Here is a 21457-nt window from a genome sequence, read left to right as displayed (position 1 = left end):
GAGTAAGACGTACCCCGAGGGCACGTTGATAGTTTGTCCTGAGGGGCTGACGTATATAGAGCTGATTGTGGGTTTAGTTGAGATTTTGGTTGTGTTGGATGCAGAGAGTATAGATCCGGGGGTGGGCGTTTTAGACTTCGCCATCAAAGGGTTAGGAATAGTCAACGTCGTAACAGACCTGGTAAACGCCACAGACGACGATGCCCCACCAGGGGGCACCTTTTTCCTGCCAAGAAGATCACTAACACTGTTCATGAAGTCACTTCCTTCAAGTGAGGTGCTGGATGAACTCCTGGAGAGGCTGTTTGCTGATGACTGAGATGACACACTACTGCTTGATGAGGATGATCTATTCTGAGGCTTTAAACTTGGTCGTCGGAGGATATTAGGACGGTCAGAGTCACGTTTCATGACCTTGGGTTTGGCAGGTGGAAGTGGGGGTGTAGTGGAGCGTTCTGGAGGACTGGACTGTTCCACAGGGGTAGTGACCAGTGTCTGTGCTGAAATGGGTGTGGCGACAGAGGATGCTGGTGCCCCCTGTAGTTCTGGACGGTTATACTTCTCCAATTCCTTGGCCAGATTGCCCCTTGGCGTGGATGTTGACACAACAGAGTCAATGCTCTGAAGCTCCAGCTGTTTTGTAAGTATCATTGGCCGCAACACCCTGTCTGTCTCTGGTATAAACAGAACATCAAATAACACTAATAAAATGGTCAACAAACACAACAGAACAATTCATATAACCATGGAAACAAATAGTAAAACGCATTTAAAACAAACCAACTCTTGAGGAAGTTATTAACGTAGAAAATTTGTTTACTGGGATAGACTTCCAATCTATCTGATGAAAACAGGATTTACAATTACACCATGCTTAAATGGGTTTTTATATATAACTATTATGTGCTTTTACCATTATTATCAAAATCTAATTAAAAGATTACTTTATTTTAAAACAAACATGTATGAGAATAATCAAAACTTATCAACAAATGTGCTCGATAAATTTATTGAAGAACATATTCAAAGAAAGCTTTTGATAAATATTTTGAGCACAGGTTTCAGTGAACTTTGCATTTATATTATTTATCTATTCAAATAAAAGAAGTGCAAATTTGTAAGGAGTTTTACTCATGCAAATAGAACAAGAAACATAACAAGTGAAAGTTTGATGAAAGAGCATGCAAATATTAGCACAACACTAATAAAGGGCCTCTATCCCGAGACGAGGCATGGCAAATTGATTATCAGATTGCAACTGAAAACGATACACTATGATGAACAAAACAAGACTGAAAAATCCGAAAATCAAACTTTGAACAGGTGTACATACATCTTAGAATTCTGTCGGTATAACCCAGATGAATTTCTCATGCTAAAATTTAGAAATAGAGTTGATGAATTGATGAATTATGGTTGCTAGAAATGAGTGCAATTATAAGTCATTAAGAGAGTCCTACTATCAAATGTGTTATGTGATTAAACTCAGCAATATGGAACTAGGATCTTCTGTTGAAGTAAGAAAGCCAACAATATATACATAATTACTAATGAAAGAATAAACAAGAATTTTCAGAAACATAAAAGCACTTCAATCACACAAACTGGCCCTGATAATTCCATCTGACAAATCTCCAATATTAATCTAATTCACTCAAAGTGACCCTACTAATTCCATCTGAATATCGCCGATATCAACCTTATTCACACATGCTAGACCTAATAATTCCATCTGAAAGTCTCCCATATCAACCTTATTCACACATGCTAGACCTAATAATTCCATCTGAAAGTCTCTGATATCTACCCTATTTAAAACTTGTATAAAGATATATACAGTACTCATAACTACCTGTATTGATCTCAATTTAAAATTCATGATGAAGAAACTAAAAATTATCACAGAATGATCCCAACTGACAGATGACTACTGAAAATTTATAAATTACCTTTCGGGAGTTTACAGCCAAGATTAAATCAAATATGGATCTTTTTTCCTAGATTTGAAGAGTGTATGCTAAAATTGTTAAATATTCCAGAGGAATATCAAAGCTTGAAAAGCTGTGTAAGAGAGTAAAAAGTAATAGATGCCTTCTTGAGCTACTAGGTGTGCTAAAACTTGATAGTGTGCAAGTAATCACAATGGAAATGACAAGTGATGTACCACAAGTACAGAAACAGTTTGCTACAGAATGCTAGGGAAAAAGTGTATACAGTATAGCATGTTTGGGCAATGATAGCCTGAACCGCATAGCCAGAAACATTGTACAAGGTCACCTCATCCTGAATTCAGGCACAACATATTGGTCGTTCAGTTACATGATTTTAAGGCTGTGTGTTACCTCGGATACCACCTGTAAAGTTTGAACTCAAATGTGAGGAACTTCACAAAACTATCAGAAAAACTTGAATTTGATATGAAAGTTTTTTTTACCTAATTGGAAGGTTTCCACCAATCAGATATTCTTGATATTTATTTCTGTCCATTTTCAAATAAATCTGAACATTATCCATTTTTTTGTAAAGTCAAAGAATTTAGAACAACTCCAATATTTTCTGAATGAGGATGAGATGAGACAAAACATCAGGTGCACAGCGAAGTTAGTGTACAGGTACCGACCCGAGGCAGATAGTCCGGCCAAGCTACTCATTGATTTGTCAGACAATTTGCACTTCTGAGCAGCCAATCGGATGAGCTCTTTTTCATTGCATGTGGCAAGTACCGCCTTGGATGGGTCGTCTTCTTTGGGGAGCAGAACAAGATGGAGCCCTGACACCGATAAAAAACAAAAAAACAAAAAAACTTACGTCAAGCTAAAACGATCACAATGACGGACCATCAAACTACAAAGGGACCCGCTAGAAATAATAGAGAACCATTCAACAACAGCCATGGGGAAACAAACCAAAGGCGGCCATGCTCTGTGTTGGTGAAATATCAAGTAAAAATCAAAATTTTAAATAAAGATAATCTGAGTCTATGCAGATTATGTGGTACACATTACATACCATATTTATCTATGGATAACAAGCCCATGTCTTGGTTATATGCCTATCTGTATATTTTATGCCTGTCTACTAATTACTATCAAAAACAATATGCAAGCCACAAGGTTTTTTTCAGTATCTACATCACTACACAGTTAAAAGAATATTGAATTACTAACTAATAATAAAGCTGTCAAATATAACAGCATTCTGCATAGACCCAGTAAACAATTTATCTATAACAAAACTGTCAACACAAAATCACTTTTAATGTGATGTACTGTATGGTTCACCAACAGTGGCTGTAAGTTTTTGACAATGTTTCAATTTCTACATGAATATCATGATAGAACCACACAATACATCCACCTATACAAACCCAAATTTGGCTGTTTTAATACATCTACAAATCCAAAACAACATTTTTTTTCTCCCTCTCTCTTTCCAAATGTTTAACATGTTGTTTTAAAAATCATTTAACCCTAACATATTTTTTTATAAAAAATTAAGTATGTTTTTCTTCTTAATACAAACAGAAGACAAGGATTCAAAGTTTTAAATTTACATGTTCAGAAAAATATTGCTTGGTCTGAATTTTTTACTATAAGCTTCTATATCTTGTATACATTTCAACAAACAAGTTAATACTCGTACAGGACATATGCCAAATACAAAAAAGATTGGAGTTTCTGTGTAAAAATTACCAATGCTCTCCTACATCCCATTTGACTATGAACCCTGACTATATTTACAAGGAATTCTAAACTATGATCAGATAGGTTACATTGGATACAGAAGAGGTACTCACCCGATTTTCTGGCATTTGCCTGAGTGGAACTGACTAGTTTGCCCATGGCAGCAATTGGACAGCCTGAGAGACTGCAATAGGACAGAAATGGAACATTTAATGATTTGAAAGTCTACAAAATTTGATTAACGCACTTATTAATCTACACAATGTGGTAGGTCACTTATACAAAATTTTGCAAGTTTAAACTTAACATACACAACCAGCTGGTAAATGATTTATACAAAATTAGGTATGTCATTTGATATAAAAATTCTGGTATGTCATTTAATATACAAAATTTGATAAGTCAATTAATATAGACAATCAGGTAAAGCATTAATTCAATCTGGTAGATCACTTAATATTCTGGAAGGTTATAACTTCTTCAAATAATCCACTTATACACCAACTTACCTTCTGTGTGTGCTCCTGGTACTATTGATGTGACCTTTCCCTGTACATCCAGGTGTGGGGCACCTACTTAACACGAAAAGTAGCAGAGCTTATGTAAATATAGATGGTCACCACACCAATGGGAAAACTAAAAACTACTTTGTGGAAAACAGTTAAATCAAGTCATAAAACAACTAAACACAGATATCTGAAATGTGAACAGGTATGAACTACATGTACAATGTACATTGTATTAGTGATGTTAAACTTTATTTAAGTTACGTGAATAAATCAATCAAACACTATAAACGGAATGAAAAAGAATGTAAAAACAAAACAGAACGTGTAAGATACGAGAAGGGAAAAAAACAATGGCTGGCACAAAACAGAATGTAAAAAGTTATGTGAAGGGATAAAACAAAGGCTGGAATGAAACGGAATGTAAAAAGTTCTGTGAAAGTACAATTAAAATGAAACAAACTGATAAATGATATGATTAAACAAGGACATTTAATACATCTAAGGAGCTAATTACATGATTTGTTTGTGATATACAAAGGTTTTTCATCACACAGAATACCTGGTATTGAATGTATATCTGCTACAACTCTCTTAATGTACATTAAATACTTACCTGGCAAGGCTTTCATGCAAGGCAACAACTGAAACACAAAGACAATCATTCAGTACACAAATTTTTCTTTTTATTCAAATCTGAATGAAATAAACAATTTTTAATGAAACAATTTTCAATGGGTAAGCTCACAAGATTTGAAAGAAAATAATGTAATTTACAATTTTTTGGCACCATAAGATTAGATTTTTCAAAACAACTTTTTTCCATTTTGAAATTGCATGATATGGCACTTTATTTAAGACATGGTTTTCTTCATTTTGTAAAATTTTCCTTTTTATTCAAAACAATATGTGTCAAAATGCAATGTTTGTATATGTCTAAGATAGAGAAAGCTATAATTACCTTCTGGAGGAGCCATACTCTTCCTGGGGCAACCCGATAAGCTGTAAAAATAAAGGAAACATGTGTTTCTCAGTTTTCCTTTCATTTTTTAAATAAGGTTCCACATTAGTTTTGATGTTCTAAATAAGGTTCCACATTAGTTTTGATGTTATATATAAGGTTCCACATTAGTTTTGATGTTATATATAAGGTTCCACATTAGTTTTGATGTTATATATAAAGTTCCACATTAGTTTTGATGTTCTAAATAAGGTTCCACATTAGTTTTGATGTTCTAAATAAGGTTCCACATTAGTTTTGATGTTCTAAATAAGGTTCCACATTAGTTTTGATGTTATATATAAGGTTCCACATTAGTTTTGATGTTCTAAATAAGGTTCCACATTAGTTTTGATGTTATATATAAGGTTCCACATTAGTTTTGATGTTATATATAAGGTTCCACATTAGTTTTGATGTTATATATAAAGTTCCACATTAGTTTTGATGTTATATATAAAGTTCCACATTAGTTTTGATGTTCTAAATAAGGTTCCACATCAGTTTTGATGTTATATATAAAGTTCCATATTAGTTTTGATGTTCTAAATAAGGTTCCACATTAGTTTTGATGTTCTAAATAAGGTTCCACATTAGTTTTGATGTTCTAAATAAGGTTCCACATTAGTTTTGATGTTCTAAATAAGGTTCCACATTAGTTTTGATGTTCTAAATAAGGTTCCACATTAGTTTTAATGTTATATATAAGGTTCCACATTAGTTTTGATGTTATATATAAAGTTCCACATTAGTTTTGATGTTCTAAATAAGGTTCCACATTAGTTTTGATGTTCTAAATAAGGTTCCACATTAGTTTTAATGTTATATATAAGGTTCCACATTAGTTTTGATGTTATATATAAGGTTCCACATTAGTTTTGATGTTATATATAAGGTTCCACATTAGTTTTGATGTTCTAAATAAGGTTCCACATTAGTTTTGATGTTCTAAATAAGGTTCCACATTAGTTTTAATGTTCTAAATAAGGTTCTACATTAGTTTTAATGTTATATATAAGGTTCCACATTAGTTTTGATGTTCTAAATAAGGTTCCACATTAGTTTTGATGTTCTAAATAAGGTTCCACATTAGTTTTAATGTTATATATAAGGTTCCACATTAGTTTTGATGTTCTAAATAAGGTTCCACATTAGTTTTGATGTTCTAAATAAGGTTCCACATTAGTTTTGATGTTATATATAAGGTTCCACATTAGTTTTAATGTTATATATAAGGTTCCACAGTAGTTTTGATGTTCTAAATAAGGTTCCAAATTAGTTTTAATGTTATATATAAGGTTCCACATTAGTTTTGATGTTATATATAAGGTTCCACATTAGTTTTAATGTTATATATAAGGTTCCACATTAGTTTAAATGTTATATATAAGGAAAGTACTGTAAAATACTTCACAAATTTTGGAAGTAATAACAAGTACCTGGGTACAGGAATCAGAGATATAAAAATATGTTTGCTTTGTTTGTTTTCCAGGTGTACTATACCTTACCCTATGTTTAGTTAAAAGATCAGGTAAAATGTCTTACAAATATAATGATATATTGGTGATGTAATGTGAAACCTGTCGTACTTCTGAACTACACAAAATGTAAATCTAACAAACGAACAAATTACATTAATGAAAATCACAGACACCACATCAATAGTAAACTAAGAAATAAAACATTTCAGAAGCACCATAAATCACAGTAGTTTCCCTTTCAATGACGTAAAGCAGGAGGTCTTTTTTCTGATACCACTTATGTACAATGAACAAGAATCACCAACTATGACATGAGCAGTAATTTGTTACCTTCTGTGATGAGAATAGAGACCAGTCACATGACCTGTACCATCACATCCTGGAGTAGGACACTTCACATCTGACAGAAAAGAATAACATTTTCTCTTCTTTTAAAAACAATCATTATAGCCAACATACATTTTTAGTATATAGCTAATGTATAGATATTTTTTGGATGCAAGAACAATTAACACATCACAAACATTTACACTGCAAAAAAAATTTTGCATACACCAGTTTTTTGTTTTATTTTTGGGTTGTAACATATCAAAGTTAAAATATATTGAGTTTACTGAAAACAGTTGAACAAGAACAGTATATGCATTTGTTTAAAAAAATATACATTTTGTCCATTTCCCACAAAGTGTTCTTGAATTTAGATAAACTGGAATTAAAAGAACTCCAACAGGTATCGCGATACAAATCAAACATAGACGATGCATCGATGCTCCACTTTGCGATCCAATATATCGGTGCATCGGTGAATCGTTACAACACTAATATATATATATATATATATTCAATAAGACATATTTAACAAAACAGCATTTAGATTATCCTTATATATCAATTGGTGAGTCTAATGGAAAAACAGGACAATCCTCTGTCCAATAATATATAGTTATGTCTAATATAATGTCCTGTGAAACATATAAATGCTGCTAAAATAAAACTGTGTAATCTGACTGTCAGACGCAGGTTGATCGGAACAACCTGTCCAATCTGTTATCCTATGTGCCCCATACTGCTAAAGTTTAACTTTCTAATCCGTCACCCAGTGCGACACATGTTGCTCAAATACGCCTGACTGATCATACACCCTTTGGGTCACGAAATATTGGTAAGACAAACCTTTTTAACTGACATTATGTGGGACACAAGTTAGGCCAGATCAAGTCAGGATGTCAGAACATAGATGTCTTATTTGGCAGTTCCTTCAAAATGGGAACAAATTGCATTCTGTTGATTTAAACAGCATTTTACACAATACTCATGGAATGGATTAGATCAGTTTCAGATTTACAAAATGAACTCACACAGGTATATATATTCAAGTAAATTATTCAAGCTAATGAGGCTTACTGATAAAGTATTTAAACCAATGAAGCCTATTGATACAGAATTCAAGCCATTATGTTTCTATAAACAAATAGACGTACAAACCTTTATCTTTGATTTCATCTGGTGCCAACATTGGCTTGATATCGAGTGCCTCGGATTTTGTACCAGTCACAGAGTTGGTGGCTGTTTCAGCAGATGCACTCCACTCAGCCACAACTTGGAACTGTCCATCTTCCTCATCATCATCGTCTTCCTCTTTGGGGATGAGAGCTGCAGCAGCAGCTTGGATCTGACTGAGGTTACTGATCAGAGACATTGGTAGAGGAATACCGGTAGCTTTAGAGGTGGATACAGTTTGTACAGTAGACCCAGCCTCTACTTTAGTGTCTGTCACATTTGTTTGTGTAGTGGGGGCCTGTCCTGACTGAATTGTAGCACACTGTTCTTCAATTTTAATAAGAATTTCCTCCTGACTTGCTGACTTTCCTTGAGATAACACTGTAACACTAGGCAAGCCATCCTGCTTGCCTGAAGGTTGTGACAAAATTGTCGGTTTGTCTGGTTTCTCCACTTTAATCTCCACAATATCAGGTTTAGGAGCTGTTATCACCTTTGTGATCACACACGTGTCTTCCGAGTTTGTTCCCCTAGTAACATTCTTCTCAACCTCCCCATCACTACCATGTTCTTCTTTAACCTCACTGTTATTACTTGTGTGTTCAATCACCACATCGCTGTCCATCTCACCAGAAAGACTCCGTAGAGCCTTTTCTGCCTCCTTAAAACACTGCTGTTCTACATCTATCAATTCCACTGCTGGCTTTCTCATCATATTAGACTTCAAAGCATTCTCAGATGTCTTCATAACCAGACATTCTACTCCACTGTCCTCCTCATCCTCAACTTTCACCTTTATCAGCTCCACCACTTCACCAGCAGTGTCAACTTTTTCCACTTTGATACATTTAGCAGCAGGAACATCTGCATTTTCTCCTGATTCCTCTTGTTTCCTCTTTTTAGCTGCCATTGGACAGGTAGTTACACTGAAGAGAAAAAGTATCCTTAATTCAAATAAATTCAATGATGGTTAGTGATGAAATTGAACCCTTTCCACCACATACCACAATGTATAGTTACAAAGCCTCGCTACCACACACCACATTGTATAGTTACAAGCCCTTTGGGCCACATACCACATTGTATAGTTACAAGCCCCCTTCCACAACATATCACAATGTATAGTTACAAGCCCTTTCTACCACATACCACATTGTAAAGTTACAAGCCCTTTCTACCACATACCACATTGTATAGTTACAAGCCCTTTCTACCACATACCACATTGTATAGTTACAAAGCCCCTTCCACCACATACCACAATGTATAGTTACAAGCCCTTTCTACTACATACCACAATGTACAGTTACAAGCCCTTTCTGCCACATACCACAATGTATAGTTACAAGCCCTTTTTGCCACATACCACAATGTATAGTTACAAGCCCTTTCTGCCACATACCACAATGTTTAGTTACAAGCCCTTTTTGCCATATACCACAATGTATATTACAAGCCCTTCTACCACAGACCACATTGTATCGTTACAAGCCCTTTCTACCACATACCAAAATGTATAGTTACAAGCCCTTTCTGCCGCTTACCACAATGTATAGTTACAAGCCCTTTCTGCCACATACCACAATGTTTAGTTACAAGCCCTTTTTGCCATATACCACAATGTATATTACAAGCCCTTTCTACCACATACCACAATGTATATTACAAGCCCTTTCTACCACATTGTATCGTTACAAGCCCTTTCTACCACATACCACAATGTCTAGTTACAAGTCCCCTTACCACCACAATGTATTGTTACAGGTGATAAATAGATCAAACTTCTGCATGAAGATTTTGTAAAACTCTTCTACTCTAACCAATATTTTCCTAAACAACCGTAGCTATGAATTTTAAGAAACGTCAACATTTCCATTTATAGGCTCTGGTACCTTACCTTCTATGGCGAGAATATTTTCCAGTTGAATGACCCAATCCCTTACAACCAGGGAAGGGACAAGCAGTAGATAAACTTGTTATTACTGCATCTACAACAAAGACATTTTACTATTAGTCTGGGGAATGACAGGTCAAATTATTTAATACATGAGCAAGCAGCAATGCCAATTGTTTTAGGTCAAGTCAAGGTTGCATAGCACTTCCTCAGTCGGGCGATAAAAGAATACAGCAACTTTCATTAGAATATCCTTAATGGTTTAAATGTTATTGTCAAATAAGAAACTATTCCAGTAGTGCATTGCACATCGACTTCAGGTAATGCAACTATATTTATAGAAATCAATAGAGCTAGAAAATGTCTGTAAGACGTAAATGCCCCTGCTGCCACTTGACACCCCAAAACAAAGTTTGGTGAGGATCACATCAGCAGTTCCCAAGATTAGCTAGTTAAATTGCAGCGGGACAGGACGGCCATGGGTAAAAACCTATATGCCCATTTTTCATGGCAGGGCATAAAAATTAATTATTAATTATGAATCACAAAATTCCTGTGAAGTGGCTTAGCCTTTAAGTGTTACCCAATCAAAACCCATTGTACCACACGATTAAAAAAAAGAATAGTCCCAGTCAAAAGGTCATCATGTCCACCAATCAAAACGCATTAAGAGTTTATTTGATGTGTGGAATAAACTGTTTGTTATTCAACAGTTGTAATGATAATTTGATGTGTTAGGAGTTGAAATAACCTCCACCTATTGAGGTAGAAACATGGATATCCTTGTTTATGTTTTACTGATAAATGCTGAATGCTTCTCTCTATGTTATAATCACCTTCTTTATCCTTCATTTCTCCATCTGTTTCATCAGTGTTGTTCTGAAAAATATATATATATATTTAAGACTCCCATCACATCAGTATTCAACGATATTAAACCAAAATTATAATGTAAAATATTAGTCACTGCCAGCTTGCCAATTTAATTACATTAATTTACAGCCCAAATGATGTTGCATGTTTTGATTGATGTATTTTCGAAAAATATAATTTTTCATATAAAATAATGAAAAGTTGTTTTTATTTTAAATTACTAAGATGCAACACCATTGACAGCTTCTACACTGTATGTCACAAACAGTTAAATTGCATGGCACAAGTAAAACAGGATAAAAATGCTGGTCCTTTAAGTAAGTAACTTTGAACAGGTGTCTTCTGCAAATTTAATAATGGCTCCAAAATGATCATATATATGTATACATTTTATGGCAGTTTTACATATTGGTTTGAAAACAGATTCATCTAGCTAAGACATTGTTGGCTGCAGACCAAAACCACTGGCCCTTGGACCAGTTGTCCCGGATACTTCTGTTAGTGAATACAAAAATAACAATGATTGTTGATATATGAGCATGTCCTCTCAAATATCCTTTGTTATTGATTAAATGTAAAACACTAACCTCCGTCAAATCACATGTATTTTCTGCATCTGAAATCAAAATACAGATATGTTACAATTTGGCTCTCAAAACACTTGAGAACAGTATAAGGCAACAAAAGCTGTGTATAGTTTGTATCCTTCATTCTCATTACGCATAAATCTACATGATTATATATGTAAGCCCTGGTACTGACAGAATTACAATAATAATGAAATTTCTACAAAAACGAACAAGGACCAGATTGGAATCCAAAGTTTTTATAATACTGAGTTGAATTGTAAAGGATTCTTTTAAAATAGGATTGATCCCCAAGACTCATAAGATGTGACCTAAAACTGTTAATGTATTTTAGTTATCTAGATCTTAAATAAATGCACACACCAAGGTTTGAATTCCTTCCTGCTAAATTAAGGACAATGATTCCATTTTGAAATTTAAAATTGCTGCCTGCTTCTTTCAGGGGAAAGCATAAAGACACTTGTTTTTTTCTTTATAAGGGAAATATACACTTGGGGTTTTTTTATTGAAAAAGAAAGAAAAAAAGAAAGTTAACATGCATATGTAAAACTAGAACATCTACATGTAAGTGACTACCAATCACAATACCAAGAATTTGTGACTGTGAGTATCACATTCCTAAAAGCTTATAACTGTGACTATCAAAATCACATTCCCAACAGTTTGTGACTGTGACTTTCACATCGCCAACAGCTTGTGACTGACCATCACATTCACGACAGTTTGTGACTGTGACTATCACATCCCAACAGTTTGTGACTTGGACCACCATATAACCAACAGTTTGTGACTGTGACTATCACATCCCCAACAGCTTGTGACTTGGACCACCATATAACCAACAGTTGTGACTATCGAAATCACATTCCCAACAGTTTGTGACTGTGACTTTCACATCGCCAACAGCTTGTGACTGACCATCACATTCACGACAGTTTATGACTGTGACCATCACATTGCCAACAGCTTGTGACTGACCATCATATTCACGACAGTTTGTGACTGTGACTATCACATCGCCAACAGCTTTGTGACTTGGACCGATCACATATCACGACAGTTTGTGACTGTGACCTATCACATCCCCAACAGCTTGTGACTGACCATCATATTCACGACAGTTTGTGACTGTGACTATCACATCCCCAACAGCTTGTGACTGACCATCACATTCACGACAGTTTGTGACTGTGACCATCACATCGCCAACAGCTTGTGACTGACCATCACATTCACGACAGTTTGTGACTGTGACTATCACATTCCCAACAGCTTGTGACTTGGACGACCACCATATAACCAACAGTTTGTGACTGTGACTATCACATCCCCAACAGCTTGTGACTGACCATCACATTCACGACAGTTTGTGACTGTGACTATCACATCGCCAACAGCTTGTGACTGACCATCACATTCACGACAGTTTGTGACTGTGACTATCACATCCCCAACAGCTTGTGACTGTGATTATCACATTCACGACAGCTTTATGACTGTGACCATCACATCCACGACAGTTTGTGACTGACTATCACATTCCCAACAGCTTGTGACTGTGACTATCACATTCACGACAGTTTGTGACTGACTATCACATTTCCAACAGCTTGTGACTGACTATCACATCCCCAACAGCTTGTGACTGACCATCACATTCACGACAGTTTGTGACTGTGACTATCACATTCACGACAGTTTGTGACTGACTATCACATTTCCAACAGCTTGTGACTGACTATCACATCCCCAACAGCTTGTGACTGTGACTATCACATTCCCAACAGCTTGTGACCGACTTTCACATTCCCAACGGTTTGTGACTTGGACCACCATATAACAAACAGCTTGTGACTGTGACTATCACATCTCCGACAGTTTGTGACTGATTATCACATTTCCAACAGCTTGTGACTGATTATCACATTTCCAACAGCTTGTGACTGACTATCACATTTCCAACAGCTTGTGACTGACTATCACATTCCCAACAGCTTGTGACTGATTATCACATTGCCAACAGTTTGTGACTTGGACCACCATATAACCAACAGTTTGTGACTGTGACTATCACATCTCCAACAGTTTGTGACTGTGACTATCACATTCCCAACAGCTTGTGACTGACTTTCACATTGCCAACGGTTTGTGACTTAGACCACCATATAACCAACAGTTTGTGACTGTGACTATCACATTCCCAACAGTTTGTGACTGTGACTATCACATTCCTAACAGTTTGTGACTGTGACTATCACATTCCCAACAGCTTGTGACTGACTTTCACATTGCCAACGGTTTGTGACTTGGACCACCATATAACCAACAGTTTGTGACTGTGACTATCACATTCCCAACAGTTTGTGACTGTGACTATCACATTCCTAACAGTTTGTGACTGTGACTATCACATTCACGACAGCTTGTGACTGTGACTTTCACCTCTCGTATACCAAACAGTTTCTGCAAGATGATAATCAAAACTGTACCATGTGATTGTGGTAATTTAAACCCTGTGTAACCTATGAAAATTTCTATTTCAGGATTTGATTTTCTCATCTTTTTTATGTGCCCAAATACAACAGTAATGGCTAGGCCAACATATCTGATTCTGTGGGTTTTTCATAGTTGTGAAAAAATCAATATTCTTCTTGTTATTTAGTTCAAAGCTTTACTTGTGTAACTGCTACAGGGCAAAAATATCTTTGCTGAACAAAAATATCGATATGAAACATTACAGGTTCATAACCTTTTAAAATATTCTGCTAGGATTGTGATTTCCCATCATACATTAGTTTTAAAGATTTTGACCTCTTGCTCTGAATGACCGATTGAGTGCACAGACAGGAAACGTGGCAGGTGTTAGCAAATTTAGTCTCTGATATCAGTTAATGTGATCAGCTGTAGTACAAAAATACAATATATTGAAACAGGAGGTTTAACACTGAGGAAGTCATGCTCTTCTACGAGTAGCAGTGACTAAGGAAGGGCAATTTAAACAATCCCAAATCTCCATTTGATGATGATTTCTAATATGAAAGACAAAAAAAACAGCAGACAAAAGACAGACAATGATGATGACAGACAATTGCAAAGGTGGACAACCGATGGTGACAGACAAAGAAGGATAACTAATGATGACAAAAGACAGACAACTAATGATGACTGCATGGTAAAAGATGACAACTGAAAATGACAAACAAAAGACAGTCAAAGAATGATGACTGACAAAAGATGGATATCCAATGATGACAGATAAAAGGTGGACAATTAATGATGACAGATAAAAGATGGACAACTAATGATGACAGGTAAAAGATGGACAACTTATGATGACAGGTAAAAGATGGACAACTAATGATAACAGGTAAAAGATGGACAGCTAATGATGACAGATAAAAGATGGACAACTAATGATGACAGGTAAAAGATTAAAAGATGGACAGCTAATGATGACAGATAAAAGATGGACAACTAATGATGACAGGTAAAAGATGGACAACTAATGATGACAGGTAAAAGATGGACAACTAATGATGACAGGTAAAAGATGGACAACTAATGATGACAGATAAAAGATGGACAACTAATGATGACAGATAAAAGATGGACAACTAATGATGACAGATAAAAGATGGACAACTAATGATGACAGATAAAAGATGGACAACTAATGATGACAGGTAAAAAATGGACAACTAATGATGACAGATAAAAGATGGACAACTAATGATGACAGATACAATTTTGAATCCCTTTCTCATAAGGATGCTACCAATCAAATATGTACGATATACATAACTTAGTTTCAGAGAAGTCATATATATATCTTTAGCCAAATTGACTCCTTTAACACCCACCCATAAGCTCCCTTGGGGTCACCTGGACCATTTACAGATTTTTTTAATCCTCATCCCCTTGATTGATATCCATCGCTTCCTTCCAGACAAACAATTGTCTAGCCATATTGACCCCTTTTGGGTCTGCCCCGCCCCTCAGGCCCCCGGTGGATGAGCCCCATCATTTGTACAATTTTGAATCCCTATCCCATAATGATGCTACCAGACAAATATGAGTGATATACATTGCTTAGTTCTAGAGAAGAAGTCGTTTATATCAGTTAAGCCAAACTGACCCCTTTTGGCCCCATCACTCAGGCCCCCAGGGGGTCAGCCCCATCATTTGTACAATTTTGAATTCCTATCCCATAATGATGCTACCAGACAAATATGAGTGATATCCATTCCTTAGTTCCAGAGAAGAAGTCATTTATATCACAAGATCAATTAAGCTTGACCCTTTTTGGCCCCGCCCCTCAGCCTCCAGGGGGGTCAACCCCACCATTTGTACATTTTTAATCCGCATCCTATAATGATGCTACCAGTCAAATTTTGTTACATTCTGATCAGCAGTTACGAAGAAGAAGTCAATTGTTGACTGACTTACCGCTGGATGACGGGGTATGGCATAAGCTCACCTAAGTCCTTCGGACCAAGGTGAGCAAATAACTAATGATGACAGACCAAATAAGGGCAACTGATGATGACAAACAATGACAAGAGGCCCAGAGGGCCTGTATCGCTCATCTGGTTTTCATGAGATATGAAACAAGAATGATGCTTAAGTATATTTGTCACTGGTATTGCTATGTCAATATATCATAGATATTTTATACGGGTACATGAGGTTTTTATGCCAAAAAATGCATTAATCCATGAAATGAAATTGACTTTTGGAGCAAACCCATAGGGATGCTACCACACAAATGTGAGTGATATCCATTGCTTAAATCAATTGACCCCTTTGGCCCCGCCCTCTGCCCCCTGTGGGGTCAGTTGCTTCCTTCCTAAAATTTTGAATCCCTACTCAAAAGGATTCTACCAGTCAAATATGAGCTGTTTCAGAGAAGAAGTTGTTCATATAAATTTAGCCAAATTGGCCCCCCCCCCCCCCCCCCCTTGAGGTCAACCCCAAAATTTGTACAATTTGGAATCCCCACCTCATCAACATGCTTCCATACAAATGTGAATGATATCCATTGCTTACTTTCAGAGATTGATGATGACAGGCACACAGACAACTAATGATGACATAGCAAACAGACAACTGATAATGACATACAAACAGACAACTGATAATGACATACAAACAGACAACTGATGATTACAGGCAAACAGACAACTGATGATGACAGGCAAACAGACAATTGATGATGACAGGTTAACAGACAACTGATGATGACAGGCAAACAGACAACTGGTGATGACAGGCAAACAGACAACTGATGACAGGCAAACAGACAACTTGTGATGACAGTCAAACAGGCAACTGATGATGACAGGCAAACAGTGACAAAAAAATATGGACAACAATGGCAGATAAAAGATGATTAACTAATATAATGATGACAAACTAAATATGGGCAACTGATGATGACAGATAGTGATAACAGACAGACAACCAATGATGACAGACACACTTTTAGATAGGGTATAGGGTTCCTAGTTGGTTCCAAGTTTTTTTTATTATTGAGTGAGGATATTGGGAAAATATAGATACAAGGATGATGGAGAACGTCAAATGACAATTGAAACGTCTTATTATCTGCCCAGTAACAAGAGATTGTTTTTTCCTCCAGATCAATATAATAGGGTATTAGAGACTGACAGATCAATGACTCTGCCATCATCTCTTGGTGCGACTGTTCCACATCCAGGTAATCATACACTGATGATGACAACTACTGTCGGGGATTATAGCTGCCAATCAATCATTATTCAAGTTCTTCTTCAAAATTATCATTTGTTCAATTCTGAATTATATATTAATTTTTCCAAATTTCATTTTTATAATTTCAAATTACTTTCTTTCTCCAACATTCATTTGATATTCTTTTTCAAAATTATTTGAATGATTCTTAATGATATTAATTGAATTAAAAAAAAAGTATATATGGACAAAATTATCCATTTATTTACTGTTCTAGTTAAAATCTTAATGTTATTTACTACAGTACTTTTCAATAAATTATTGAACTTATGGTAAATATATATCTGAAGGTATAGTGAATGATGCTATTGTTACTGTCATGTGACTGGCTAATACATGCATGTAAAGCTCTCAGAAAAAAAAAGATTTTTTGTAAGAGAGTTCTTACAAAAACTCTTAATCAAAACTGATTAAAGTTGCTCTTTATAGTATATTAAGGCATTTTATAAAAGAAAATGATACTAACCATACCCAGTACCATTTTTCTACCAGGTGTTTTTAAATTTATTTATCTATTTATTTTTTGGTAAATTAGTGTATATCAAAAGTGCTCACTCAGTGTCCCAATAAACAGAGCCAATTTCTAAGTGATATTGTTAATTTCACTCCTTCCCTTTAAAAGACACTTTTACCACCAGGAAAGTCTAAAAATAGTACTACTACACCAACTAAACTGGTCCCCTTTGTCTTCTTCATAAAGTTCAACATTATCACTATTTAATGATTCTGAAACTTTTCAGAGTCATTCTGCCATAACTTTGGAGAATCTTTTGTGTAGCTATGTGTAAGTTTAATTTTCTGTGTATAGTTTGCCACGGGAGGCAGCCGGCACACGACCAGACAATTGTCTGTTTACTCTAGGTCTGTCTAAAGCGAGCCATTCACGTGCCGTTAACACCTGCTTTATCAACTCCCTTTACCTGCCTAACATCTGCCCTAACAGTTACACTGAGACCACTCTCTAGTACACCTAGGTGTGTGACACACTTGTACAGGTAATGCTCTGCAGGTATCCCCACAACTGGGGATGGAAAATCAATACATGTAGTAAGTCACAAAGGAACATTTCTCTATAGTGTAAATTGTGATATTCTACATAAAAAGGTCCATAAATATGTACATATATAAGTACGGAAAGTATCAGCTGTTCAGCATTTTAAGTAGAATAATGTTGTAATATTATGCTAAATATAACAATGAATTAAATATATTTGAAACTGAAGTCAGACTTAAATGATACTTTAAAAAAAGTTATATTGTTTTATTTCAAGAAATTTCAACTGATTATATACATTTGCTAACTTAAAACAATATCATGAAGAAAAAAATCTTCAAACAAAATTGTCGAATTTAGTATTTCATAATACGAGAGAAATATATATATTTTTTTTTTTACACATTTCCTCCATATCCTTGATAAAAATTAAGCAAAGTTCTTAAAACTTGGCAGATGTGGTCTATGTAACTTCAAACTTGATCCTTGAAAATGTTCTGTATTAAATTCAATCCTATTTTAAAAACTAATTAAATCTGAAATCCAATACTGCACACAATTTAATCTGTGGTGGAATAGCACATCTCCCTGAACAAAGTTACAAGAAAATCAATAATATAACTTCACAAAGAAATTTCAGTTCTCCACTTTACCTGCTAGCCGAACCTAATAGTTTACATAAATAAAACAGCATATTCACTGAAAGTGATATTGCTGAAAATTAACCGATTTCTTTTGTCTCAGTTAAACAAAATTTAAAGTAAGTCACTTACCTGCTGCTGGAACTGATCCTGTTTTTCTCAATATGTTTACCGTTCTGGTGATGTTAGTGATTTGTTTCTGATCCGTTTTCCGAGTTTGATTCTGTCAAAAATCAATAAATATCTCCATACATTTGTCCACTATAATCCTACAGACATAGAAAAAGGTTAAAAATCTACATTTTCAAGCACAACCAAACTATTGTTGTACATCACATCAACAAGTTTCTCAGGCATCAGCCATATTGGATCAAACTGGCAGAACTTGACTCATGTCATTAACATAAGTTTCCAGGACTAAGTTGGAGAGCTCACCGACTACATACACTAATTCCAAAATGGTCACATGTTGTGTACTAAACACCTGGTCACCTTACCTACCTATAGCACAGTGACCAAGTGTGTTGATGACCATTTCAAAGGTGTGACAAAAGTTCTACAAACAACCACCAACACTTTCAGGCTCATTAATAATTAATCACTTCCATGCACAACTCTGTAGAAATGTCGGAGACTTGGACGACTTTACTGAACTGTCAAAACACAACACAATCCTATTAAAGATCCTTCAAAATTCCTCAAAAGTGGCACAAACATGAGCAACATCTATCTAAAAATGACCTTACCTGAATAATCCCACTTTTAACAGGTAGGTTTTCACAATTAATATGCAGGAACAAAGTAGCAGGTTAGTTTGTGATGGCCTACGAGTATGGCGAGTGAGGCTACCTTCATTAACATTAAGCCTATTGAAGCACTATTCCTGCTTTGTGTATGCTGTTTACCCAGCTCCCCGAGAGCTGCTGTGGCTGCCTCTCTCAGAACACCGACACACAGGCCTTTGTCCTATGAGTCGAGCGCTGTGATTGGCTACCAGAGTTTTTAGCTATGAATGGTAATGAATCTCTATTATCAACTACTTGAATTATTGAATACCTTGAACAGATGTTGGACAATAACACCCTAAGGAGTTGCACCAAGTCATGTGTCACTTTTTTTGTAGTTGACAAACAGTGATCTGTTTTGTACCCCTGACCATGTTCCACCCCAAAAACACACACAGACAGGCCTCCAGACAGCTGTACCACATACAACAACTAGCACACATTCTTATACTTCTTTAAACAGACAACTGATTCCCTATACCCAAGGGCAAATTCATTGTCTGTTTGATTATCTGAAAACTACACAATGACCAGTAGTGGTACATACAACTATGCCACGGTCCTGATCGGACCATTCCTATTAGTGTTATTACATGTTCATCAGCCTGGTAACAAAATGGAGGGCACTTTTTAACAGTTATCAAGTATTGATCTGGGAGGAGATTACATACAGGGAGATCCTCCGTTGTCGTGCAGATGTGTTTTTCTCCGAGGTGCAGTGAAGTATGACAAAGCAAACTATTAGCACACGAGTTTAGTAATTAGTAAAGTTGTTAGACTTTAGTACTTCATCCATAACAGTTCCCGTGCAACAGTGATGGCGGGAATAACTGCACATCAAATACAGGTACAAAAATCAATAGTTCTGAACTTGTTTAAATTCCACACACTTTAATTTCTATTCACCAACATGGTTATAATAACTCAAGTGTTATGCTAGACTGACTTAATTAAAAACGTTCATTAACTCCATATATGAAACAAACTTTTGACATGTAACACGAAATCAATAAACAAATTATGCAGGTTTTATAATTTCAGTATTACATGAACAGGAGTTAAGATTCTAATTGTCAGTATTTTGTAATTTAAGTTTAACTGTATTGGGTTCTCTAAGTAGCATTAATTAATGATCAGATGTCATACACTTGTCAACCTTTCCTATATAGGAGAAAGACTCCCGATGTTGGACCCAATTTAGACAAATTATTAGTCACAATTTTAAAAATTCAATTAGCCCAACAGTTGTTTTTAGGTATGAGTTGGCCAGTTATAAGCCACTGAAGGTCTATACAACGGCTTTTGAAACACACACACAATCTCCCTGATTGACATTTTGTGAAAGTTAAATCATGGAATAAAGACAGACTGGGTTTCAGAGCCAAAATGGATGTAAGATTGAAGCAGGACACACTTTTGTACCAACTAATTAATGTACAGGTCTATGTATACTTGGGGTTTTGTGACCCTACAGAATCCTTTTTATGCAGATGTTTATACCTAACTCACTCTCTCAAGCGATGCACGACTCACTTAATGGGTTTTGTTGTGACCTTATACATATTCCTTTTTATCTAGATTTAACTCACTCATGTCATGCACAACTCATTTTCACGAGCCTGTCACATCACACGTACACTTTATGCATGCTGGTGACATTGTGTACATCAACTTCTTTTCTGTCAAGATATTCTAATGTGGAATCTACTTAGCTATCATGCCACACAAACTAATGTATTGTGAG

The 21457-nt window shown here is 35.6% G+C and overlaps 1 protein-coding gene across 7 annotated transcripts in view; it reads right to left on the bottom strand.

The window, feature by feature from the left end:
• LOC117325539 (myelin transcription factor 1-like) overlaps positions 1–21457 on the bottom strand; it is a 52485-nt gene that overhangs the window by 20221 nt on the left and 10807 nt on the right. For 5 of the 7 annotated variants that reach the window (XR_004532281.1, XM_033881834.1, XM_033881837.1 and 2 more), the window contains 12 exons: positions 19061–19151; positions 11525–11553; positions 10901–10943; positions 10068–10158; positions 8156–9096; positions 7001–7070; positions 5151–5191; positions 4806–4833; positions 4193–4258; positions 3797–3867; positions 2621–2770; positions 179–674 (listed from right to left, as the gene is read on the bottom strand). Coding sequence is in view for 6 of the 7 variants with exons in the window: in XM_033881834.1 (XP_033737725.1) it covers positions 179–674; positions 2621–2770; positions 3797–3867; positions 4193–4258; positions 4806–4833; positions 5151–5191; positions 7001–7070; positions 8156–9096; positions 10068–10158; positions 10901–10943; positions 11525–11553; positions 19061–19151 (2117 nt within the window). In the remaining variant the exon portion in view is untranslated. Of the gene's footprint in view, positions 1–178; positions 675–2620; positions 2771–3796; positions 3868–4192; positions 4259–4805; positions 4834–5150; positions 5192–7000; positions 7071–8155; positions 9097–10067; positions 10159–10900; positions 10944–11524; positions 11554–19060; positions 19152–19674; positions 19912–21457 lie in introns of those variants that run through there. The other 2 variants (XM_033881839.1, XM_033881836.1) reach the window with 2 other exon arrangements.

This window comes from Pecten maximus, chromosome 4, assembly GCF_902652985.1.
Source record: "Pecten maximus chromosome 4, xPecMax1.1, whole genome shotgun sequence".
In the NCBI taxonomy this organism is placed as follows: Eukaryota; Metazoa; Mollusca; class Bivalvia; order Pectinida; family Pectinidae; genus Pecten; species Pecten maximus.
This window is presented reverse-complemented; position numbering and strand designations above follow the sequence as displayed.